This window comes from Ctenopharyngodon idella, chromosome 18 (genome assembly GCF_019924925.1).
Source record: "Ctenopharyngodon idella isolate HZGC_01 chromosome 18, HZGC01, whole genome shotgun sequence".
Classification (NCBI taxonomy): domain Eukaryota; kingdom Metazoa; phylum Chordata; class Actinopteri; order Cypriniformes; family Xenocyprididae; genus Ctenopharyngodon; species Ctenopharyngodon idella.
Genome location: NC_067237.1, coordinates 4251834 through 4278761, shown reverse-complemented (window position 1 = coordinate 4278761; position 26928 = coordinate 4251834). Strand labels below are relative to the sequence as shown.

The window sequence follows — 26928 nt, the reverse complement described above, 5'->3', positions numbered from 1 at the left end:
TTATTTTCAAAAACATGTCAAGGTCATATTTGCCACGGTGGCTGTAATGACGCCCACAACAAAGAAGCAGAGGAACAAAAACAGTCTTTAATCAATAAATCCACATGGAAAACTTAGGAGATAGCTGAAAAAACGGTAAACACAACCACTCCTAACATAGACAATACCAGAAAATGAAACACAGGAAACCGAGGGCTTAAATACACAGAGGATGATTGACTGAAACAGAACAGGTGTTAACTAATTAAGAACCAAGAAGATTAACAAGAAAAACGGGAACATAGAAACTAAACAAAACATGTGACAATATTTCACCCCAAAGTCAAAAGAAAGAACAAAGAAATTATATTTTTATTCTGCATAGAGAATATAAGACTAATTTTAAGACCATAAAGTAAAAATATTTTCATTATTTTCACAAAAAACTTTAACTGAAATAAAATAAAATACTAAAATTCAAATGAAATTTCAGCTAGTTGTCTGGGCAGCATTTTTCATTTTCATTTAGTTAAATTGATGTACTAAAATATTTTAAACTAAAACTGAAATAAAAATTAATAAAAACTATATAGACAGTATTACAAAAAAACTAAAATGAAAACAGCAAATTTAAATATAAAAATATAAAAATTATTCCAAATATTAATAAAAACTATTTAATAGTATTTCAGTGATATAAAATAACTCTTTATCTAATAATATAATTGTGACGCAGAGTCAGCAGAGTGAGGATCCATCTGCAGCTTTATTTTAGCCAGAGTCAAACAGTACAGGGTCGAGACACAGCAATGGCAATGGAGAAGGCAAAACAGAATCGTAAACAGGGACAGGCTTGGGTCGAGGCAGGCGGCAAACATACACAGTCCAAAAATCAAGCAAAAGGTCAGGACAGGCAGCGTACAATCACAATCCAATAAACAGGCAATAGTCAGGGCGGGCAGCAGAGAATCAAACAACAGGAAACAGTCCAAGATCAAACACAGTATAACCATCCACAAAGAAATTCACTGTCGCAAATCAAGACTTCTCAATGGTGGTGTGTGTGTGTGTGGCGTGCTTAAATAGTGTGTGTGTGCAATCAGTCCCAGGTATGAGGGCCTATGGGAAATGGAGTCCAAATGCAACAGTCAATATTCTGGTGAGAGCTCCCTCTGATGATCCAGAGGAAGCAGAGAGGGAGCCTCACCTGTAACAACAATAATATTATTAATATTTATATTAATATTAATTATATTATAATAATAAGGAGAATCACTAATGAGCATAATGGAAATTGTAAAAATAAATAAATAAAATCGTCTAGATAGATTTTGGTAAATAAGACTCTTTTAATAATTTAAAAGATTTAATAATTTAACATACATGTGTATATATATATATATATATATATATATATATATATATATATAAATGTTTGGACACATTATTATTTTTAATGTTTTTGAAAGAAGTCTCTTATGCTCATCAAGCCTGCATTTATTTTATCAAAAATACAGAAAAAACAGTAATATTGTGAAATATTATTACAAATTATATTTATACAAATTTATAATACTTTAAATTTTATTTTTGTGATGCAAAGCTGAATTTTCATCAGCCATTACTCCAGTTTTCAATGTCATGTGATCCTTCAGAAATCATTCTAATATACTGATTTTTTTATCAGTGTTGGAAACAGTTGTGCTGTTTAACATTTTTTATAACCTGTGATTTTTTTCAGGATTCTTTGATGAATTAAAAGTTAAAAAAAAAAGAAAAAAGAACAGCATTTATATAAAATAGAAATATTTTGTAACAATATACACTACTGTTCAAAAGCTTGCGGTCAGTAATTTATTTATTTATTTATTTATTTTTTTGAAAGAAATTAATACTTTTATTCAGCAAGGATGTGTTAAATTGATAAAAAGTGATAGTAAAGATTTATATTTTTAGAAAAGATTTATATTTTACATCCTAGACATGTTTTCATGAAATTCACCTCCAATTTTAATATGGCTGTTTTTCATATCATCAACAGAAAACATAAAATCATGTGTATGTCACTTTAAAGAAGATCAAATCGTAAAACGTGTAACGTTTTTCCTCTGTGTTGTGTGTGTACGCATAGATGAGAGACGTAGTTGGAGCCGCCACAGCAGGTGAGGCCTATTACAGACAGTGTGTGGACAGCACCGTCAAATACATGACCTCCTACAGGATCCCCCGCGAGGTCCAGAACCGAGTGAAGACCTGGTACGACTACACCTGGAAGTCGCAAGGCATGCTGGGTAAGCAGAGTCCGATTGCACTAGACGTTTACATGTGTCAAGTATATTTTGGCTGTGTTTTATGGTCCGTTTGTCTTCAGATGAACAGGAGTTACTTATACAGCTGCCAGATAAGATGCGTCTGGACATCGCAGCAGATGTAAACTACAGCATTGTCAGTAAAGTGGCGCTCTTTCAGGTGAGTATCTATTACCTCTTTGACAAAGTCTGATTTAGTACTGCTGGAAAAACAGATCATTGCAGTTTAAAGTGGTCAAGTTGGTTTGTTGCTGGTCCAAAGTAGTCTACTAGCTCTAAGCAGCTTGACCAAGGTGATTACTAGGTGGAAACAAGTTTCACTGACTGGTTGTCCAGCTGACTAACCAGCTGGTTGGACCAGCTAATGACCATAAATAGACTAAATACAAATGTATCAGATTTTAGCTGGATTTTCTAGCAGGGTCCATAGATCTACATTCAACTTGAATTTAAATTGACCCTATTTACTAGTGGTGTAAATTAGACGTTTCATCATAATACAATCTGACATTGATTCTCTTAGCCACCCATGCATTATTTGATCAGAACATGCTGTGATACGATTACAAGTTGATTATATTCCGGGGCCTGCGATCAATATTACCATATTATGTGCCTATGTTACACAACCAGTTACATTTTTATTAACTCACAAATGCAACCAAAATGACATGAACATTTAATGGAACTCTCTGAACATTGCAAATCCTGTAGTCCAATTGGGACATCCACAATAAAAAATACACTTTAGTTATTTAAATTATATAATACAGAAAAATAAATAATCAAAAAAAAAAATTATATATTGATTTTTAACGCATTGCATCGATACATCAGTTAGTCATTTGACCAATGCAATGATCCATATCAAAGTATTGTTACACCCTTACTATTTACTTTCTTAATACACACCAGCTAACAAAATATGTTCTAAGAACGTTTTGCTAACGTTTGCATTGTTGCATTATTTCTGAATGTTCTCAGAACGTTCAAAATGTCCAGATTTTTAAATGTTTAAAAAAACGTTAGACGAACATCCAACTAAATAGCTTCAGAAAAAATTCCATGAACTATATACACCGATCAGACATAACATTATTATGAGCACTGACAGGTGAAGTGAATAACACTGATTATCTCTTCATCACAGGCACCTGTTAGTGGGTGGGATATATTAGGCAGCAAGTGAACATTTTGTCCTCAAAGTTGATGTGTTAGAAGCTGGAAAAATGGTCAAGCGTAAGGATTTGAGCGAGTTTGACAAGGGCCAAATTGTGATGGCTAGATGACTGGGTCAGAGCATCTCCAAAACTGCAGCTCTTGTGGGGTGTTCCCGGTCTGCAGTGGTCAGTATCTATCAAAAGTGGTCCAAGGAAGGAACAGCGGTGAACCGGCGACAGAGTCATGGGCGGCCAAGGCTCAGCAAATGCTGGTTCTGATAGAAAGGTGTCAGAATACACAGCACATCGCAGTTTGTTGCGTATGGGGCTGCATAGCTGCAGACCAGTCAGGGTGCCCATGTTCACTGTCCACTGCTTAAAGGATCTGCTGCTAACATCTTGGTCCCACAGCACACCTTCAGGGGTCTAGTGGAGTCCATGCCTCGACGGGTCAGGGCTGTTTTGGCAGCAAAAGGGGGACCATCACGATATTAGGAAGGTGGTCATAATGTTATGCCTGATCGGTGTATATACTTATATATATATTTATATATTTATATATATATATATATATATATAACTTTCTGTTAACAACACTAAAAAATGCTGGGTTGTTTCAACACATGTTTTGGTCAAATATGGGCAAACCCAATCGTCGCAAAATTTTTAATTACATTTTTCAACCCAACAGTTGGGTTTGTCCATATTTGACCCAAACATGGTTTGAAACAACCCATCATTTTTTACAGTGAACTTTTCAAGTGCTGTTATTTTTCATCTCCTCCTCTCCAAACATCTGTCATCTAGAGATCACTTCTCACCATCCAATCAGTTCCCAATGGATTAACTCATTTTGTTTCTCTTTGAATGGGTTGTGAAAGCTGTTGTTTACTTTAAAGTCTCTGACTCCTGTTCTTTCCAGGGATGTGACAGACAGATGATATTTGACATGCTCAACAGGCTGAAATCTGTGGTGTACCTTCCAGGAGACTCTGTTTGTAAAAAAGTAAGCAATACGCCACTTTTTTTGTGATTTACTGTATGTGCTTTGCTACTGGCTTGCAAAAACATTTTAAAACCTCAATAATCTCAGTATATGGCCAGTATATTTGAAGGTTGTCTTAGTAAAGGTCACATCAAACAGCCACCATGAAAGAGCCTTTTATCTGTTAGCATTTTGAACTGACTCTTGTCCCACTCGGCTCTGGCGGTCAGGGTGAGATCGGCCGAGAGATGTACATCATCAAAGCTGGAGAGGTGCAGGTGGTTGGAGGGCCTGATGGGAAGACGGTGTTTGTGACTCTTAGAGCTGGTTCTGTGTTTGGGGAAATTAGGTGAGTAATGATCATTATTGGAGACCATTTACACCTTTTTTGATACAGTTTGGGAAGAACTTGAATAGTACTGATCAGGTCAGTTTATATTATTGGCAGCTGATTAAAGTCATATGTGACCTGATGGGAAAGAATACCGTGTCGCACAATGCAATTCGCTCATCCATGTTAAAGGTAGTTCACCCAAAACTGCCTTATGTGTAATTTAAATGTTTGTTTACAACTCTGCTTGATTATTATATCTAAAAATTAATAGCAGTTGAATTTAATAGATTGGACTCTGTTGTTAACTTTAAACTTTTATATTATAGTAATGTACCAACTGACAGGGTTCACTGTACTGTATAATTTAAAGCTTTAGTTTAGATTTTTTCCTTAAGTAAAACTGACATAAATCCAAGGGAATCTATGTTGAATCAAATCAAAATCAGAATGCAAACAAATCAAGAGGTGCGTCCCAATTCGTGTACTTATGCACTATTCTATGATGTTTTTTAGTATAAATAGTGCGAGTAGTGTGTTCACATTGAAAATTCCACATAGAAAACGTGCACTTTAAATACCCGGATGATGCCCTTAATTAACAGAAAAGACGAAGTGTGGAATGTTGGACACTTCATGTACTCAACTGTCGCAGCTTTAAAAGGGAAAAGTCTCTGGTGTCTCCAGAATGTGTCTGTGAAGTTTCAGCTCAAAATACTCCACAGATCATTTATTATAGCTTGTCAAATTTGCCCCATTTGGGTGTGAGCAAAAACACACCGTTTTTGTGTGTGTCCCTTTAAATGCAAATGAGCTGCTGCTCCCGGCCCACTTTCCAAAAGAGGCCGGAGCTTTAACAGCTTGCACTTCAGTTTCTCAACAACAACATAGCTGGAGTATCTCACGCAGCCAAAATGAGGATTGTCAGTAACGGTGTTCAGCCTTACATTGTTCAAACCGGAGTCGGACACTGATGGAGAGACTCAGGAAGAAGTTACAACTTTTAGAATGCAACTGGATGTGACTGAATGGTTAGTGGATAAATTTATGTAGTTGCTATGGAGTTGATTCAACTCATCGACTAGCATGTGTCGTCATGTTAAACTTTTGTGCAAATCCAGTGTTAAATTGACCCTCGTTTGTGAAGCAGTCCGGCATAAAATGACGGCATGGTAACAACACTCTATTACAACAACTCTTCCTCTTCTCTAAAGCAGCCCAACATGGCCTCACCCCCTTTTGTTGTGTGTTCTCGGGGGCAAAGTTTATGTAATGTTATGGTTAGTGATGTCACTAACCTGGGAAGAAGCTCGTTGTAGTCCCTACCAGACGTTTGTTGTAGTCCTTAATCAGCGAATTCTTTAAAAGAAAATATCTCCCTTTGCATTGAACTTTGAGCGTCGTAACTTTGCAGATGTTGTTTATTCTCTAACAGCATCATTACACACTAACTAAAGTTAAAGTTAAATAATAATCAACCACCCCTTTAATTATGTAGCGGAGGGGGAGGGGCTATCAGACTCCAACAGTAAATGACAAAATAACCTTATAAAATTCATACACTACACGGATGAGTGCATAGTGCATAAGTACCTAGAATATAGTGCATCATTTGGGACGCAACTAAGAGCTTGTGAACCGTAATCAAATCATAAAATCTCTGTCAATACCCAGCCCTATAATGACAGCCGGCAGTGTGACATTGTGTTCAAAAAGCCAAACTGACTGTTTTTTTGTGTGTGTCCACTTCATCAGTTTGCTGGCAGGTGGTGGTGGGAACCGACGAACAGCTAACGTAAAGGCCCATGGTTTTGCTAACCTCTTCATCTTGGATAAGAAGGACCTGGCAGACATCTTAGTGCACTACCCCGAGTCCCAGAAGCTACTGCGCAAGAAGGCCAAGTGAGGGGTTCAGAGCTCAAACCTCGACCAAGAGCCCCAGCAATCCTTATAAACACACACATACTTCATCCAGCGCAGTGGTCTGAGCCATTTACAGCTCTGTATCACACTCACAGATCTCCTAGTGCTTTAGATTAGCCATGTTTGCTAAATATCGTCTGTTTTTCTCCTCATACTGCATCTCTTTCCCTCTGCATCCCTCATTTCTCTTTAATGGAAGGAGGAGTTTGGGAGATTAGTGTTTGATTTTGTTAGTTTGGAGGTTATTGAGATAATGAAGAAGAATGATCCATTGAGTCGCATGATCTGTTCATCCGTGGGACCAATTTACTGTGCATGTGTGCTGAATGATGTTATGTACTGTAAGTGCTTGAGATCGTCAAACCCTATGGAGCTCCACTTCCTGTTACAGTCTCAGCGATGCACATGCTAGTTTACAATTCAACATCCTGTCATCCTAATGAGTTTGTCTCCTTCCATAGGAAAATGTTGACCAAAGATAAGAAGCCTGCAGATGAGAAGGTTAAAGAGACGGGTGAGGTCATCACTCAGCGGCCAGAGACACCCAAACTCTTCAAGGCTGCCCTGGAGGTTGCTTCAGGACAAACGTTTGCCAAGTTGAAGGAGGCATATAAGGGAGCAACTCTAGAGGTATTTACACCCCCTGTTGTGATTCTTTAGGCCAGAAACATACTCTGAAGCCAGACAATTGCTCTGATTGAAAATTGTCCTTCACCTTGAATCTCAAATCAGCTATTCTGCCTTTAGATGCATTGTGATACATCAACGACATCAAACGTCATTCGTTTGAACCATTTATATCAAACCTGAAGCGTCTACCTATACTGTATTTGATTGATTTTCAGTTAATAATGACATAAATGTTAACTTAAGGACTTATTTGATCTGCATGTGTTAGGTTTGTTCAAACATTTGCTCCACCTTGACAGTGATTAGCTTGAAAGAGGAAACTGACCATAGAATAAGGTGACAAAAATTGTGAAATGGAAACATTTTGTAGTTCAGTGGTCAAAATATTTTTTTTTATGTTGTAGGTTCCATATACTATTATTATAATCAATTACTATGATGTTTATGGGTCAAACTGACCCTAAATGGTTTTAATGAAATTTACCAAAAATCACAAAATGAAAATATTAAATAGTAACCATTATGAACAGCAAACAAATCAAAATAGTATATTATTATAAAAAAATTATGACTTTACAAAAACACAAAAAATGAGAAAATGTGATTTTTTTTTTTTTTTTTCATTTTCTAACCCTCCACCCCTTGCTCTAAAAAGCCATTTTGAATCATTTTAATCTACAGTCATTACAAAAAAATAATTATTGCTAAACCTCAGTTGGTTGACATTTGACCAGTCGTGCCCCTCACTTTTTTTAACTATCCTCTCTTTCTCTTTCAGCCGTCGACCTCCACAGGTCCAGTGCCCCCTCCCTCCCCCATGCACCGCCGTTCGCCCATTCCCCGGCCTCGTGTACCAGATGAAGATGACATGGTATCAGAGACCACTGACAGCACCATGGTCATCCGCATGACTCCCCGCGTTGAGGGAGAGGAGATCCTCTCCGTGGAGGTCGGTCCTGGAGAGGGGGTGGAAGTGGAGGAGGAAGAGCTGAGCAAAACTGAAGACAAGTGAGAGAAAGGAAGAGGGCAAGGACAGAGCAGAGTAGGGATAGAAAGCCTGAAGAAAAGCCCATCGCATAAAACCCTTGTCATGCTTTCTGTATTAGTGTGTTGGTGAAATTCCTACACATGCTTTTCAGCCAGGTCATGCCAAACATGTTTTCAAGACTCTTGTAGAACCCTTTGGAGAACCTCTGGATACCTATTCAAAAAGGACAGTTCCCTAAGGAACCCATAAGTTCCTGCAAGAACTCTTAGGGCTGTCAATGGTTCTTCTAGTAACCTCATCATAAGACATTTTTTAGGCATACTGACAGTGATACACGATATCTGAAGCACTTCCATTTGCATAGAGGTTCTCGAGAGGTGAAAAATATACAATTTTTACAACCACACTACTTTCTAAATAATATTATATGAAGGTGAAGTGCATCTGGGGAGTATTCCAGAAAGAAGGGTAAACTTACTGTCATATAAACCCCGATGATAAACCCGGTTGATAAACCCTAACCTTTCTTACTTAGTTATTGGTTCCAGGAGTAAGTTCAGTCAAATCAAAGTATGTTCACGGTAAACACACAAAAACATTCTCAACAGGAGTCACCAAGGAAATGGACACTAAGAAGAAGCAATTTATGCTGCGTTCACACCATGACGTAATTACCGTAAGCTCGAGATGACAACACGCGATGTTCTATTTTGAGCTATTCACCTCCTTAGACTATGAATTATGCATTTCTATGGTGACACTATCAACGTCTAAATGAATCTGCAGCAGTCAGGTGGTACATCAGTCATGTGATACAAGTAGGAGCTCTCAGAAAAAGGATGTCAACGCTTTTTACAAGTTGAAATCTTGAAATTATAGTAATTTCACCTTTACTTATCCTTCTTTTGTTTATTGGCAATTTACATTCTTAGTGCATATCGCCATCTACTGAGCAGTTGTGCAATCATTTTTTTTGATCATGTTCTAAAGCCCAAAGTATACTTCCGTTTTTTTTTTACATGTAAGCGCACTGTCGAACACACAGCTTTGCAAAGTATACTTCATTTGACTCGTACACAGGCATTTTGAGCAATCTCTCGCCATGATTTACAACCCATATAAATATCTTTGTATTCTTTCATCATGCTAGAGTTGTACAAATGAGGGTACTTTCTAACCTCTTCACACAATCTCGTCTATGTATACCTCCATTGTCACTGTAGCTCGCATGCGTTCCGGTCTGTTCTGTTTATGCAGTTTTTCTTTGACTACCGTGTGAATCGACGCCCCCAGGGCATGGTTGCCACCTTGTGGATAAACTAATTACTGCAAAAAATTAAAATCCGGCGGTCCGCGTACAGTACGCGCATAGTCTTCTGATGACGAAATTCATGTGCACTGTACACTGACCCTCGCATATGCATAAAAAGTGAAGTATACTTTGGGCTTAATCTATAATCATTTTTTTGTTACTGTAAACTAGAATTTTTAGTTTATTTGAAGCTAAATATCTGAATTAAAAAGACTGATTGAACAAAAAAAAAAACTGCTTGCAAAGATAATATGGCTTTATGAATTTGTTAGTCACATGTATTTTTTATATTTATTTTTTATATTTTTATTATTATTATAGAAATACATTATGCAGAAAACCTTTTAAATGCAGATCCACGATGTGTGAGATGAGAATAAAACAGTTAAATTAGAGTTATAAAATAAAATAGAATAAACTTTGCTTTATGTTATAATAGTGCTTTATAATTATTTTTTATAACTATATAATATAATGTGAAATCTGTCATGCTCACTGAAGCCTCATCAGTAGGGCACAAATGCGTTGAATACCTCTGAAGTAAACTAACTCTGGAACATAACCTGCACCGGCTACTTACATACCCTCTAAGTTACCTCAGTTTTGGAATCGAAAGTTTATATGTTAACTTATCTGTAAACTTACCCAGGTATGTGGCATAACCTGCTTTCTGGAATACGCCCCCTCCCCCCACAACATTACTCAGACTCTCCTCCAAACTGCCATTGGTCAGATAAACGGATAGCCCCGCCTCAAACTCTCACCATTGGTTGAGGCAGTGTTGCTGTTTTGAAAGCTCCACAGTGTTTACATTTGTGTGGAATGAACCCGTTTGCTCACCTGTCATTGTATATTAAGGTGAGATAGCTAAAAGTATTTTAGCATGGAAAAATGACACACATCACCTTTTACTTCCCTTTAAGGACTGTGATAGATATTTAGGACTGAAGGGCCATTAGGGTCAGCAGAACTCCCTGTGTAATGGAAAGTAATCTTGACTATTTTCCACAGCACATGCTGCTCTAACTCCAAGACTGCCTGCTGCTCTGCATCTCATTCCAACATCCTGTCTGTTATTGCCTTAGCGGATTCCCTCTGTACACATGCTCTTGTGCACACATTTACACAATGACCTTGTACAGTTATGTCTAGTCAAACTATATATGTTAAATATATAATTCACTGAAAAATGAAAATCCTGACATCATTTATTCAGCCTCATGTCGTTCCAAACCGGTTTGACTTTCTTTCTTCTGTGGAACATTAAAGTGGTTTAAAATATTTTAATGTATTACAACATTAAAATATTTTGAGAAATGGAAATCAGTGTTTTGTTTTGTTTTGTTTTTCCATACAATGGAAGTCAGTGGTCACCAAAAGTGTTTGGGTGAGTGAATGATGGCAGAATTGTCATTTTTTAGGAAACTATCCCATTAACATGATCCCATTATCCCATTAATTTCTGTCTGGTCACATTAAATACACATTAACATTGAATGAGCTGTGGTGTTACAAAGTAATGTTGTGCTACATTACCATGTAAAGGGGATTTTCATGCTTTACTGATTGAATATAACTGTTACATTTCTTTTATTAGGCGAGTCTATAAAGCTGAACAAATTTGTTATGGTCTCTCTCAAAAGACTTGTGAAAGTCACATGGTGAAAATACCCCGCTGAGATTTCCGTGTGCTTTGATATGTACTACGAGTACTAATCAATTATGAATGATTTTTCGTGTTTCCAGGTCAGTTCATGCTGAACTACTAGTGTGAATGGACACCAAAGAATCTATAAATGGAAAGTTACTGCGTACTTTTAATTTTATTTGTTGAGAATCCTTCATTTGCGTCTCAGAAAGCCCTCATTTCTTTGTATGAGGCTGAAGAATGGGCAAGAATTAGGTTGATTGTATGTAATAGGTGGTCTATTTTTGTATACAGAATCATAAGCAAAATTGCCTGAGCCCTGTGACGGGACCCACTAATTACTCTTACATTGCTTTTTGGTCCTTGGAGATGGGGCCAACCCATAAAGATTTTGTACCGGGCGCTGTGACTTTAAACTGATAAAACCTGGATGTATGTGGAAAAAATCAAAAGTGAATTCTTGTAAAATGGGTCTAAATGCTCCTGGAAATCACTTATCCAAGTCAGACACTGACTCTGACTTACACACTGACAGGAAGAGCACAGGAAGAATGAGGATTTTTTTCATTGTTCCTTTCTTGCTCCACAAGACCAGAGGCAGGAAATATAAAGGCGGGAATCTGAGGGACAATCCTGGGTTTGTTAAGTGACTGCTGAACAATCAGGTCCACACTTTACAGCAGCATGCAGGAGCTGTTAAAGGGGTAGTTACCCAAAAAATGAAAATTCTGTCATTTACTCACGCTTTTTCTTCTGTGGAACGCAAGAGAAGATATTTTGGAGAATATATCAGTGTTTTTAACCATACAATCAAATTCAGTGTGATCTAATGGTGTTTTGGACCCCTTTTTATATTCATTATATGGACAAAAACAGTTTAAACATTCTTCAAAATATTGGAAAAAGGAGAGTCAAACAGGTTTGGAACGACATGTTGGGTGAACTGTTCCTTTAAGATCATTCGTGTGTCAGCTAGTGAATTCAATGAACTGCAAAATATAAGTCAATACTAAGGGTTAAACTCTTGAATATAACAGAATCATTTTCCATATTTTTGAAAAGCTGTTTATCTTGCAGCTTGAAATGTAGTTTTGCTTCCTTTGTTAATTTAATACCTTTTTTTTTTTCATTGAAAAATATGGAAAATGTTACAAATCATTTTTAAAATGTTGTGTTTATTATGGGTCTCTTTTCCATAAATCAGTCAAAATTTGTTTATTGGATGTAGAATATTATTTAATTATTTTTTATCAAAAAAATATTTTCTTTAACATTTTGAAATCACTCAAATTTGGGTTGTTTTCAGGTTTAAATAAGACTGGAGTTTGAAATCCCAGCTTTTTTTTACGGTCTCAAACTTATAGACTCTATGCATTGTATATTTGTTTAGGTGTCTATTATGTAAAAGCTCAAGCTTATTAAAAATGGTGTCCAGCAACATGCCTCTTTAAAATGTATCCACAAACATGTTGTGTAAAATACTTTTGATAACATCTTTGAACACATTTTACTTGTAGCTTTTAAATAAAAGACATTTATCTTACCTACAGTGACAGTTTTTGTAGTAGGGTGTCTTTTTAACATCAGGAGGGCTGACTAGTTTGAGTTAATGAGGACTGAAGTGGCCTGTAGTCTCTAATAGGATGGGAAACGCGTTCATTTTTCCTGTATGAACAGGAGGAGCGTTTGCGTCACTGCAGTCAGCTGTGTGCGCGCGTCTCGTGCTGCATGTTTCACTCAGGCGTGTTTATCTTCACTTCACGAGACACTACTAAACTTTCAGCTCTTCAGACCTTGAGACTGAACACTGCTTTTTCAACAAGAGGATAAAAGAGTGGAATAAAACTTGAAGGAAACGGTTTGAGGAGGAAACGGGGCGGAGGAAGGAGTTTGGCGTGCTGGCCTGAGACGTAAGCACATTCTTTCACTTATATTTCGCACATGCTTCATACTTTGTTCTTATGAGATATTAAAGCACATATGTAGTGAAACCATGGCGACTTTATACAGTAAGTGTAAGACAAGTGCAATTGTCGCGGTTTTAGCCAATTCAGTTTTTTCGCCAGTGCTGTCAGTCCTGCAAACTCATTTAATAAAGTAAATATGAGCTACAGAACATCCTGAATCATAAACTAAACATCCTGTTTCTCAGTTTAAAATCAAAATATCGGCTTGCGTTTTGTCGAAAGAGCGGCGGTGAATGACTTGAGGGGAAAAGCGGTGTCTTCTCCAGTCTAAACTGTTATTATTACCTCTATACGTGCCTAAGCCTTAAATTATAAACTACACTGTGTTTTCATCGAACAACTGTTTAACTGGTAAATTACGGTTTATACAGCAGTATTTTGGGTGTATCAAAGCGCCGGGTGTGCCCGGTACAAATCCAGCGGATGTTCACTGAACCAGTCATCATGTCAGTTTGGAAAAGTCATATCAGTTGAATTAGTTTAGACTGACTTACATAAAAAAAAAAAAAACCGTTAGATGTTTCTAGATCTGCTTTAACGTCTTTGGTTAGTTAGATAGTGGCTCAAGTTGTTGATTAAACGTGATCAAGTCGCGTGTGAATGCTGTTCTGACAGCGCGTACCGTTTGTAGAAACGGTCCAGTTGTTTATGTCCTTTAGACAGTTCACCCAAAAAGGAAAATTCGGGCTCATGTTATCCGGAAACCATAAGATAGCTTTGTGTGAGAAACAGACCAAAATGTAACTTACTCACTCATCTGACCCCACTTTAACTCTGTAAAGAGAATGAGACAATTTTCTTGCAACTCTGAGTTTATGTCTCACAATTCAGACTTTTTTTCCATCGCAATTCTGAGAAAAAAAATTGCAAGATATAGGCCTGTTAGACTTGCAAGATATTATGGAAGCTTGTTGCAACCCACTGAATAAAAAAAGGTATAATTTTGACTTTTTATCTCGCAATTCTGACTTTTTATCTCAAAATTGTGATATAAACTCACAATTGCGAGTTTTAAAGTCAGAATTGTGTGATATAAACTCGCAATTGCAAGTTATAAAGTCAGAATTGTGAGATATAAACACCATTCTGAGGGAAAAAACTTTCTTTCCTCAGAATTGAACTTTATAACTCGCCTTTGCGAATTTATATCTTGCAATTTCGAGAAAAAAGTCAGAATTGCGAGTTTATATGTCCCAATTGTGAGTTTATAACGTGCAGCTCACAATTCTGACTTTATATCGCACAACTAACGCGCTGACATTATAACTTGCAATTCTGACTATTTCTCGCAATTGTGAGTTTATATCTTGCAATTCTGAGAAAAAAGAATTGTGAGATGAAAAAGTCACAATTACCTTTTTTTTATTTTTTATTTAGTGGCGGAAACAAGCTTCCATAAGATATTAACTTAAAATTCTGAGAAGAAAAAAAAATCTGAATTGCGCGTTTAAATCTGACAATTGCGAGTTTACATCTAGCAATTCTGGGGAAAAAAGAATGAAAAGAATGAAAAAAAGTCTGAATTTTTTGTCAGAATTGTAACACAGTCACACACAACTTTTTTTTATTTTTTTATTCCATAGAGGGGGGAAAAAAAACAGAATTGTAAAATGTAAATTCAGAAACAAGCTTCCATATATGTGGATTCAGAAGATGGAATATAGCTTGTGCTTTATTTTGAACTTTTTTATGGTGCTTTTGTTGTCAAAAAAACTAACTGAATGCAATAACGCATCAGTGAATGCCCCTCTACACTGCATGCAACAAAAAACAGAATGTTTTTTCACCGTCTTGCGCCATGAGCAGCTTTTTTTAAGCAAGGTGCATCATATTCAGAGACCAATGAAACAATCTATGGTAGAAATCCGTAACTTCCATTACAATGCAATGCAGAGAGCACTTTGACAGTTACAATCCATTTGATAGGGTGTGATACTGAGTGTGTAGACATGTTGGGCCGCTTTGTCCAGTTTGTATTCTATCATTCATGAATATGCCCTTAAGTACATTCCTCAGTGAGGAGTCAGTGAGAAAAGTCTATGGCACTGACGCTTTTTGACTTTTTATCTCAAAATTGCGTGATATAAACTTGCAATTCCAAGTTATAGTTATAAACTCGCAATTCTGACTTTTTTTTCTCAAGATTGCATGATATAAACTTGCAATTGCAAGTTATAAAGTCAGAATTGTGAGATATAAACACTATTCTGAGGAAAAAAAACTTTCTTTCCTCAGAATTGGACTTTATAACTCACCATTGCGAATTTATATCTCGCAATTGTGAGAAAAAAGTCAGAATTGCGAGGAAAAATGTCAGAATTGCATGTTTATATGTCCCAATTGTGAGTTTATAACGTGCAACTCACAATTCTGACTTTATATCTCATAATTGTGTTTATAACGCGCTGACATTATAACTTGCAATTCTGACTATTTCTCGCAATTGTGAGTTTATATCTTGCAATTCTGAGAAAAGGAATTGTGAGATGAAAAAGTCACAATTACTTTTTTATTTTTTATTTAGTGGCAGAAACAAGCTTCCATAAGATATTAACTTAAAATTCTGAGAAGAAGAAAAAAAAAAATCAGAATTGCGCTTTTAAATCTCACAATTGCGAGTTTACATCTAGCAATTCTGGGGAAAAAAGTCTGAATTTTTGTCAGAATTGTAACACAGTCACACATAACTTTTTTTTTTTTTTTTTTTTTTATTCCATAGAGGGGAAAAAAAACAGAATTGTGAAATGTAAATTCAGAAACAAGCTTCCATATATGTGGATTCAGAAGATGGAATATAGCTTGTGCTTTATTTTGAACTTTTTTTATGGTGCTTTTGTTGTCAAAAAAACTAACTGAATGCAGTAACGCATCAGTAAATGCCCCTCTACACTGCATGCAACGAAAACAGAATGTTTTTTCACCGTCTTCCGCCATGAGCAGCTTTTTTTTAAGCAAGGTGCATCATATTCAGAGACCAATGAAACAATCTATGGTAGAAATCCGTAACTTCCATTACAATGCAATGCAGAGAGCACTTTGACAGTTACAATCCGTTTGATAGGGTGTGATACTGAGTGCGTAGACATGTTGGGCCGCTTTGTCCAGTTTGTATTCTATCATTCATGAATATGCCCTTAAGTACATTCCTCAGTGAGGAGTCAGTGAGAAAAGTCTATGGCACTGACGCTTTTCATCCTAGAGCTGTGTGTGTGCGTGTGTGCTTTGATGAGGTGGAGAACACACGCACTGGCACTTGTTTGCTGTCAAAATGGATGCCTGTCATGTCTTGTCTTCCTCAGGCAAACCGAGCTGACCAAGGTAATTCCTATACTGATGTTGTGTGGAGTGAAACATGCTCAGAAGCCATAGTGTGTCTGATTTATGAATCATTTATTGTCATTCTGAATCAAAATTATTTTAAAAGGCATATCTACTAATTACAAATGAATAAAACAATCATGGAAAGACATAAATAATTCATCAAAAGTGTGAGATGAACGTTTTAGCTTTTTTTCAGTTCACTTTTGGCGTGGCACATTTTTATATTCCATGCATATTCCATTAATATGAGCGCAGAAATGGCATGCATAATAATAGACAAATGAAAAAAATGTTGTTTAAAATAGTTTACTTTTAGATTGAGAACAACACAGCATACTTTGGGACGCTGCTGTCACTGCTTGACAGCAACTACCAGTTATTATTGCATGACGCTGCATTTAAAATGACAGTTTTTAAGAAAGTAATGAGTGACATCACTCGTGGTATCACCTTAATTTTGTTTAGTCATATAATTAAGGAATATCCTGTGTTACATAGTACCATAATTTTCTTTTCTCTAATTATACATTAGTTAAACTGGGTAAACAACTGAACTCTCTGAGACACCCTGTCACACCCCTCTCCATACTGGGAATACAAGGAAGACTTCATGTTACATAATTACTTTGAATCACTTTCCTCTATCCAGGAAACCAGCTCAGACCAACAGATGGCGCTGTGCTCCATGGTCTATCTGCATTTATGGGCCTGTATCTTCAATAGGCCAAAGAAAGATGCAAAGCCTTTTTTTGTGGATACAGATGTTCTTTATTGGCATTGATGGTTCCATGAAGAACCTTTAAAGGATTAGTTCACTTCAGAATTACAATTTCCTGATAATTTACTCACCCCCATGTCATCCAAGATGTTTATGTCTTTCTTTCTTCAGTCGAAAAGAAATTATGGTTTTTGAGGAAAACATTCCAGGATTTTTCTCCATATAGTGGATTTCAACAGGGACCAACGGGTTGAAGGTCCAAATTACAGTTCCAGTGCAGCTTCAAAGGGCTCTACATGATCCCAGATGAGGAATAAGGGTCTTATCTAGTGAAACGATTGGTTATTTTCCAAAAAAAAAAAAAAAAAAAAAAAATTATATACTTTTTAACCACAAATGCTCTTTTTATAGTGTTTATTATATGTTATTATATGTAATGTTTTATCCGTGGGACTGGGACAACATGTCACTCACATGAGCATATAGAGCATATAGAGTGTCGAAAACAGTGCCATCTTGTGGCAGGTAAAATTTACAGCAGCCATAAACCTGAGTGCGCAGTTCTGTTTCATCCATCAAGCACAAACAAAAGCCTGACGACACTAAATGTGTTTAGTTTTCTGATAATATAATTCACATATTAAAGTTTGGCAATAAATTAAATGTAACAAAAAAAAAAAAAAACAATAATTATAATACTAATACGTACTGGGTTGTTTGAGGCAAGTAAATTGTGCTGTTATTTTATTGTTTTTATAGGCTAGCTACTATTTATATGACAGAACATATGAAAATGTAATATAGGCTACAGGCTTATATATTTAAAATGTTAGTAAATGAACTGGAACTTCCATATACCTGTAGAGTAGCCTAGTGGTCTGAGTTCAAACATTCTAACATGCAAAGTGAAGCATTCACGTGACTGGAAAGAAAGTGAGGCTTCATTTTCGTTAATCACATGTTTCTCTAAAAACAATACGCACATTTCGGGACAAAGACTCAGATACCATAAAAAACAAAACAAAACAAAAGGCGGTGGGGGTGGATTGCTAGTTCTGTGCATGCCCTGAGATAAGATCCTGCAGGCGCCCATGAGTGCAACCAATAGCAAACTACAACAGTCCATCCATCCAATCTATTTCCGACTTCCGTTTCACATCGACTTTAGGAGTGTAAGTTACATTGGTCCAAAACATAAAATAATGCTGTTCTTATTTTAGGGTAGACATTTGAGTTTTAACAGCCTAAATACTTGTTGTTCTGGTTCGGAGACATTGATTTATTTCCTTTCTTTTGGTATTCTTTGGCAGTCCCTGGGCAGAAGTAAACTTTGCTGGGTGCTTCTGTAAAGAGCAATGTGTGCAACAGATGTCAGACACCCAGAACATGGCTGTCTCACCACATGTGTATACATATATACGCCTGTACGCCTAAGTGGAGACTCTGACTCACTCATGAGGTCACTGCTCATTGGCAGTAGGTTGGGTAAAACCTGTTTCCACGGTTTAACTTTTCATGGTTTACACTGATCCTGATGTTTCTGACCCGCGCTGCCAAGACCAGCATTCTCCGAAGAAACCAGTTCCTTGAAAATGTATGCGCTCAAACCGTTTCTCCGACAAAAAGATAAAAGTTGAGGTATTGCATCATACGTTTGTGGACATTAACCCTGTAATTTTGAGGTTTCCCACCCTTTTCTGCTAGTCTGTAATTTGCTCCTGAAATAGCATACAGTGAGGCCATTGTGTGTCAGCAATACTAAATTCATCACTGTGTGGAGACGAGACTCGCAGAGAGGTTGTACAAGTCTCTGCTGATTTTCCCTTTCTGAACTCACTGTCTTGTTGCATTAATTGTGAAGGGCTTGAATGAGAGTGGTGGCAGCTGTCAGCTTTTCCTAATCCCGCTGCTCACTTTGCTGAAATTTTTCTGTTCTAAGCTGCTTAACTGAGGTGGTCGTGTTCGGCTTAGCCTCTTAACTTGAAGTCGCATACCTGTGTGTTTGCATAGCACCTGCACACACGCTTTTTATAATTCACTGATGGATCAAGATAACATTGAGATTCCACTGAAAGTTATGTGCAGATATTTGCCTTTCGTGTTTTCTGTGGAACTAGATCTACAGTTGATCAAAAAAGAATTGACTTATCAAACTTAAAATGCATTGCAAATGTACTTTCATTGCATTAATGATTAAAAAATATTAAACCAAATTGCATTTATTTGCAAAAAAAAAAAAAAAAAAAAAAGATAGCACATGCATACCTTTTAATAGCATAGCAAAGCAAAACAATTTTATTAGGTTTTAAATGATAAAAAAACAAAAAAACAATAGGTACCTTGTTCAAAATAAAGACTGAAATGTTGTGACACTTTCTAGTTGTTGAATATTAGTTAAAGGGGTCATGACATGAGAAATAAAATTTTCCTTGGTCTTTTGGCATATAAGAGGTTTTTGTATCATTACATCCTGCAAGTTCCATAATTTAAACATTTATATAATCAAGCTGTAAAAAAGGCTTTGTTTGGATCAGAGGTGGCATGTGACGTCGCAGGGGCACAATCATTTGCATACGACTGCCTCTGGAGCGAGACAACAACGCCTACTTTTACATCATTGCATCGTTGTCCCCGCCCACTGGTGTTCAGTCGATGAGCAGCGAGTGGATCTAAAGTAGGCCTAGTTGTTTACGATAAGATCATGATAATAACAAGACGCCACGCAGACGTTATGCTGTTCCTGGCTGTGGAAAAACATCATCTTTGTGTAAGCTACCGAAGGGGTCCCGATGTCAGAGAAAAATGGATTAGTTTATTTTTAATGAACGTCCTAGTCACGTCAGTGCTGACTTGTGTGTTTGTACTGTACATTTTACCATAGGCATGTGACGGTATCTCATTTTCATGTTGCGATAATTGCTGAAGCTTTTATCATGGTATACGGTATTATCACGATATTGAAATAAGCTGCAAAAAAAGTGTTGTCATAGTATAACAGGTTTAAGAACTCTTTTTCTTATAACAAAAAGAACTATGAACATTTAAATACAAAATAAATTATAAAGTAAAATATTTTTTGAACCGATTAAAGTGCCAAAGAATTATAAAGAACAACAGGTAACCCTCTACAATAAGGTCTCATTATTTAACTTTAGTTAATGCATTAACTAAGATTAAGAATGAGCAATAGCTACATTTGTTACAGAAGGTATTTTTTTTTTGTTAATGTTAGTTAAATACAACCGATTGTTAGATTTAGCTCAGATCCATTAAATTGTAGTTACAACTTTTGATTTTAGTAATGTTATTAAACATTAACTAAGAAATTAACATTGAGATTAATAAATGCTTTAAGTATTTTTCATTGTCAGTTTGGTAATAATGAATTAACATGTTAACTAATGAAGCCTTATGTCACGAAGTTTTACTGAGCAATAACAAACAATCGGAACATTTTCAATCATTATAGGGCATGTTGTAGTCCAGATTTAAAATATAAAAATATTTAAGTTTGAAAATAAATAGCCTACTAAGGCTTTAAGTAATAATTATTTTTCGTACAAAAATCTTAATGGCTGTATGAAGCATTTTAAATACTGTAGCGCAGCTGCTTTGTTTACGGGGTTTCCGGGATAACCGCTGCATTTCTGCTGGTCCATCAGGGCCCTCTGCTGTCAGAGAGTGAACGTACACTTTCATTCAGCACGTCTCCTTCACTCGTTCCGCCATGTGCCTCTCATGCACATTGGGCTTGTTTACATCTGAGTGCGCGTGTCTCTTTGACGCAGCATACAGTGGTGTTGTGCATTTATACGGTTGATGGGGAAAGTATTCTTAAAATGCATTATAAAAATTTGAATAATTCGTAATAAATAATTATTCACAGTATTTTGAAGTGCCCGCGATAACAATATCATGCATATTCATTATCGTGATGTATCATATTACCGAATATCGGCATGTCTATTTTACCAGCAACTGTTTTGAGAACAAGTCGCAATACAATACTGGCTTTGCCCAAAAACTTTTGCTCAAAGATCAGGAATCAACTTTTCTGGAATCAGCAAAGACCCCACAAACTGTAAGTAACGCATTTAATTTTTAAACCGGTAATGACAGTTAAATTCATAATGAATAATCCTAGTATTTTTACTTCAAAGAATGCTCTCTTTATAATGGCTGAAGCTGTTGATCACGCAGCGCGAGTTTATCTGGACACTTGCCAAAACTTAAGTGACGTTCTTAGACTACACAATGAATTTCTTACTGTATTTACATCGTCTTTGCATTGTTAGTTATGGTAAAAGCATTGCGTGAGAGTGCAGAAATTGCATTGCAGTGATGAGATCACTGCATTCACGCGATCAACAGACTGTCATCTGCTCGCTGCTCATCATTGCAACCTTCCATGTGATGGGAATAGATCTAAATATATAATGCAATAATCAACATTTCTCACGATTCATTTATCTCGACAGCTGTAATAGTAAAAATGTAGTAAAAGTATTCGAAAAGATTCCACATGTAATACTTATTTCAGTTGCAAAGATGTCAGCCAATGACAGCATTGGGTGTTTACACTGAAGTCTCACAGCAGACACGCCCCTTCATACAGAGTGTACAAATCAGAGGGCTAAAATCAGGGTAGAAAATAGCCATTTATTTCTAAATTATGAATATTATTTGATGTAAAAATCATATTAAAATTATAAAGGAAACATAAAATCCATTTCATGACCCCTTTAATTGTTTGTGATCTACACCTGCATGAACTTGAGGAGAACTGTCTATATACAACATCAGTTGGATAAATGTCTATGCAAAAATGACTTAAAAGTTAGTTCTGAGAAAAGCACTTGGTTTGATATTTCGTAATGTAAATAATACATTTGTTGCTTTTTTTTTTTTTTTTTTTTTTTTTTTTTAAACAAATAACTCACCCAAATATGAACATTGACATCATTTACTCACCATCATGATGTTCCAAACCCATTTGACTGACTTTCTTGGAACTCAGAAGGAGAAATTCTGAAGCATGCACTGGCCTTTCTTTTCCATGCAATTACAATGAATGGAGAGACTGAAGCCTTCAAAAAAGTATACGGTGGAAGGAAATTCATACATGTTTGGAACAACATTGTGAAGACTTGTCAATATGTTGAGCCCATTTGTTTATACACTGCCTTACACTGATATCCACTTTGTTGGATTTGTATTGTTTTATTTTACGCTGAGTCATAGCAGCACTGGAGTCTTTGTTTATTGACCTGTCATATAATTTCAGAATTTTTATAATGTCATATAATATAGTTTATTGCCTTTTTATCAGCTTAACTCGCATATCACATACCAACATGCATAACACCAGTGATTGGCATTTGGAATCTTGGAAAGTTAAATTACAACAAGATTTTGTAATATCATGATTTTAGAGCGTGAACGATTTGCCTTTGAAGAAATATCATAGTACCGCGCTACAGTGCATTCTATTAGTTGCAGTTCTGGTGCCTCTGTCCCTACATACTGTACAACGCGACATACATTCACATCACATGTTAACGCAGAGGTAGGGTTATCGGATGTTAATATACAGTTATATACAGTTTATTTCATCTGTATATTATATTGTATTTGTAATGTGCATCTTTTGTTCTTATTTTTAATATTAAATAACCCACCCCTACTGTGGCCTAAATGGTCTGTCATTCTGTTTTCTTTTATATTTTGTTACCTTGTAAGGCTACATTTTTAAAATAGGAAAATTAGTTTGGCTGTACTGCTCAGTCACTTGCAAAATAATAAAACCAACAGGAAAGAATCTTGATAAAATAGTGATTTTCCTGAAAAAAAACAAAATTGTGGTATGATATTTTTGCCATATCGCCCACCCCTATTTTAAACTATATAGATATATATTAGTGGTGAAAAAAAATATTGATATTTCAGTATCGATACACTGATACCAGCTGCGTGTTCTCACTCTTTCTTCTCTCTGACTGCGAATTGACACATGCCTCCTCTCACTCACTCGTCTCATTCACTCCGGTTGAATAGTGCTTGTATTGTGCATAATTATAGTCATTCCCGCAGCACAAAAAGCGCACACCACTGATCTATATGAGTGGCGCTCTCATAAAGCCGCTTCTCAAACAGCTCACGAGTACCAAATTGACTTCTTTTTCATGGCTTATTGTGCTTAAACGGACAAATATTTATAAAAAAAAAATAAAAAAAAAGTCAATGTCCGTCTTGCCGAGTATTCAGGTAAATGCAGTCAGTTTTGGAATGTAAATAGTTAAGAGAAAACTCATTTTGAGTAACAGCATATTGGATCCATGCATAAGCTCTTAAAGTGACAGCAGCCTAATAAACATGCTGCTGTCTGTCATGTTAATCAAAAAACAAAAGACCAAGAGAAAATCTCTTGCTGCTCTTGACTGAATAACTTTTGTAACTTTAATTGTAAGCATTAATCTGTATTTAATTTTTACAATAAAACTATCCAGTGTTATTTTACATTTGATTACTTACATTTCTGTAGTATTTCTTACCTGAATTGACCCTTCGCTGAGAGTTTGATTGACAGGCGATCTAACCAATCATAACGCCGAATCCACCATTTTGTCCGACAAAGCAGTCAGGGGAGTTGGTAGATTAATGTCGGTGGACTTGAACTTGAAAAATGGTGTGTATTGACGTCTTTCCACGATTGAAACAACATTCCTTCTGATGTTCATTAATGTTTATTTGATGCTATAAATTAACTAGTATGAAGAGATCGCTCACGAGCCGCTTGAACTGAGGCACTACAGCGATCTGTCATGACACATTAAAGTGCCACTAACTGGTATTTATTGTTTAAAATTCTTCAAAAATTACAAAATTTGAAATTTGAGACAGTTTCAAATTAAAAGTAACCTGCTCTGTCTTGTCTGTCGACGCGTTGTCAGTGTCCTCTTTGCTCTGCGATGTATTTTTCTTTCGAAGTTGGAAATTCCAGTATCGTGACAACACTGTTATATATATATATATATAACAATATCTGTGAAGTGAAGATATCAAATTGTTCTGGGGAAAAAAGTATTTAATCTTCCGGTAATCTAACTCTACATAGATATGTTATAAATTGATTGTGAACTAATTCCTGTATCATTTCTAATGGAATTGATACAATCCTAATGTACAGTAGTATAGTGTTATGGAGAACACCTCATATAGGTCAGTGCTTCCCACACATAGACTTTACTTGGGCGGGCCGCCCAGGTATATTAACGGCCACCCAAGTATATTTGGAGACACATTTATGCTTTTATTATTTTTATCCTCTTATACTTTTGTATCCGCCCAAGATAATGAAACCATCCGCGATCAATTAACTAGTGGAAAATCTCCCCTGGCCCTACACGTTTCATACCTGCTCGTTCTGTGCGCGAGAACTGTTTACTCCCGCTAATTGCCACGTGTGCTGCAGAGACACGGTGGATATTTCACAAAGGGCGCTGCATGTTGCAAAGTCACAAGGCGGCGCTGTTGCACATTCTAAACTTCTACAGGCTCGCGCAACAACGCTTCAGACTGCTTCAAAGTGATTCTCAATCAACGAAAAGCGCAGATGTATGCCAAACGATTGCTAATGAACTCCAGTTGGTGAATTATGACAATGTCTACTTTATGGCCTTTATATAATATGTTTTAGATGGTTGTAAGAATCTGAAGGATTAGCCCGCAATTGTGTAGACATTTCAAAATAAGAGTCCTGGTGTATTTCGGGCTTGTTTATATTAAAAGTCACACGCTAAGTTTTTTTTTTTTTCTTCTTCTTCTTCTGGGCATTATTGGTATTTTGGTTACACAATAAATTGTATTTAATTTGATTTCCATTTAATTCATAGTAAATTATTGTAGTCTGCACCACAGGAAGAAAAGACCCATATATTATTCATTATATAAATTTTACTTGTAAAATCTATGTCTCATTCACTGAGAGAGACACTATATGACATAGCAAGGAGAACATAGGAAAAGGACCATTTAAATGCTGTAATTTTGCATAATTTACATTGCATAATGCATAATATTAGTATGCAATTAAATGTAATAGTATGCTATGTAATTCAAATTAATTTCAATGAATAAAAATACTGTTAAAAATCACACATTATTTGTTGTTTGTCACATGTAGTAGACCAATTTTTGTGCCGTGGGTATAGGAGGAATTTTCACCCGGCTACCACCGCAAGTATATTTCAAACCTGTGGGAAGCACTGTAGGTTGTATTGTATTGCAGTTGGCTGGTGAAGTAACGTGGCCTCTCAGTCACCTGTTTTCATGCTTTGTCAACATTTAACTTTATATGGTTCCGGTGGTGCCATATTCTTGGTTTATCATTATTATTATTTTTCCACTGAAGTATATTGCAGTCCTATCTTTTATAACCCTGATCTGATTGTACCTTTTAATTGGTTTGATCAAAAATTTTATTTAATGCTCTTATAAAATACTGCATTCATTTGCAGTGAGATCATTTTCAATGTAAAGTTTTACATTATATAGAACATTTTTTTGTAAAATGTGCTATTTGGTCTGTTGAGCACTAACGGCTGTATTGGTTAATTTGGTTAGAACAGGCATTCTTGTTGATTGTCCTTGGTCTAAAGTATGTGGCAGGCCCCTAAAAAGGTTAATGAACCAGAAGGTCTTTTGTTTGTCCGCACACACACAGTGAACGTGACACTTTTTTTTTTCTTCCCTGAAGTTTCACCACAAGGCTTCAGTGATCGGTTATGACCACAAATCAAAATTCAGCCTTCAGTATCGACACTGTCAGTTCTCACTGTGAGCCTTTCTTTTGGTCGTCCATTTCAAAGTTATTTTCTACTTGTCTCACAGCAGAAGCATGATGGACAGGTTTATAAGACGCAGTTCAACTAGGTCATCTCACCATGGCAACGACCAATCAGGGACTAGCTTCTTTATCCTCAGCGGTGCATTTAAAACATTTTTGAGTTGATTTTCCTTTTTTTGCATAGATGCAAACACAGTTGTTACATCATCAGCTAAGAGACTCTTAGCTGTCTGTACTGCAGTGACAGATGGACACTATGAGAAAAGGGAGGGAGAAAGAGTGAAATGCATTTTCTCTCTCAGCAGAGGTGTGGGACTTCACCAGCGACGCAGGAGCAGCCAGGCTGTGACCGTTTGGAGTTTGCCCAGTTGTATAGACCACAAGTTGGGATAAAGACTATCAAAACCAGTCATTATGAAAGGAGGAGTGGTTTGACCTGTGAGAGTTTTGTCCCTGCAATCCAACGACTGTAAAAAATACAATAAAACCATTAGTGACGCAAGAGGAGGTGAAGATTTGTTGGATATCAGCTTGTGACAAAGGTGATTACAACTCTTTTTGGATGAAGAATTTCGTGATTACTCAGTCGATCTGATTTCTGTGGAATACACTTGTGTTATCAAGGTTACCTTTGAAAGTTCTCCAAAGAAGAGGCATGGAGACGTGAAAGATGCGGACCCAAACATCCAAGAGCCATTCCTGAATAGTAGAACATCTACTCATCTATTATTCCGCAAGTGTGCGTGTGTTTGCGTTGGCGTACATGAGCTTGTTTATCAGGGTGTGTCTTTATAGATGTGCCCAGGTAGGTT

At 36.4% G+C, this 26928-nt stretch overlaps 1 protein-coding gene across 1 annotated transcript in view; it reads left to right on the top strand.

The window, feature by feature from the left end:
• cngb1a (cyclic nucleotide gated channel subunit beta 1a) overlaps positions 1 to 26719 on the top strand; it is a 61939-nt gene extending 35220 nt beyond the window's left edge. The window contains exons 29-36 of the mRNA XM_051870371.1: positions 2111 to 2270; positions 2351 to 2448; positions 4371 to 4454; positions 4664 to 4782; positions 6520 to 6666; positions 7149 to 7317; positions 8096 to 13175; positions 26419 to 26719. Coding sequence (XP_051726331.1) covers positions 2111 to 2270; positions 2351 to 2448; positions 4371 to 4454; positions 4664 to 4782; positions 6520 to 6666; positions 7149 to 7317; positions 8096 to 8329 — 1011 coding nt within the window. The 3' untranslated portion in view covers positions 8330 to 13175; positions 26419 to 26719. The remainder of the gene's footprint in view (positions 1 to 2110; positions 2271 to 2350; positions 2449 to 4370; positions 4455 to 4663; positions 4783 to 6519; positions 6667 to 7148; positions 7318 to 8095; positions 13176 to 26418) is intronic.
• The last annotated feature ends 209 nt before the right edge of the window (positions 26720 to 26928 follow it).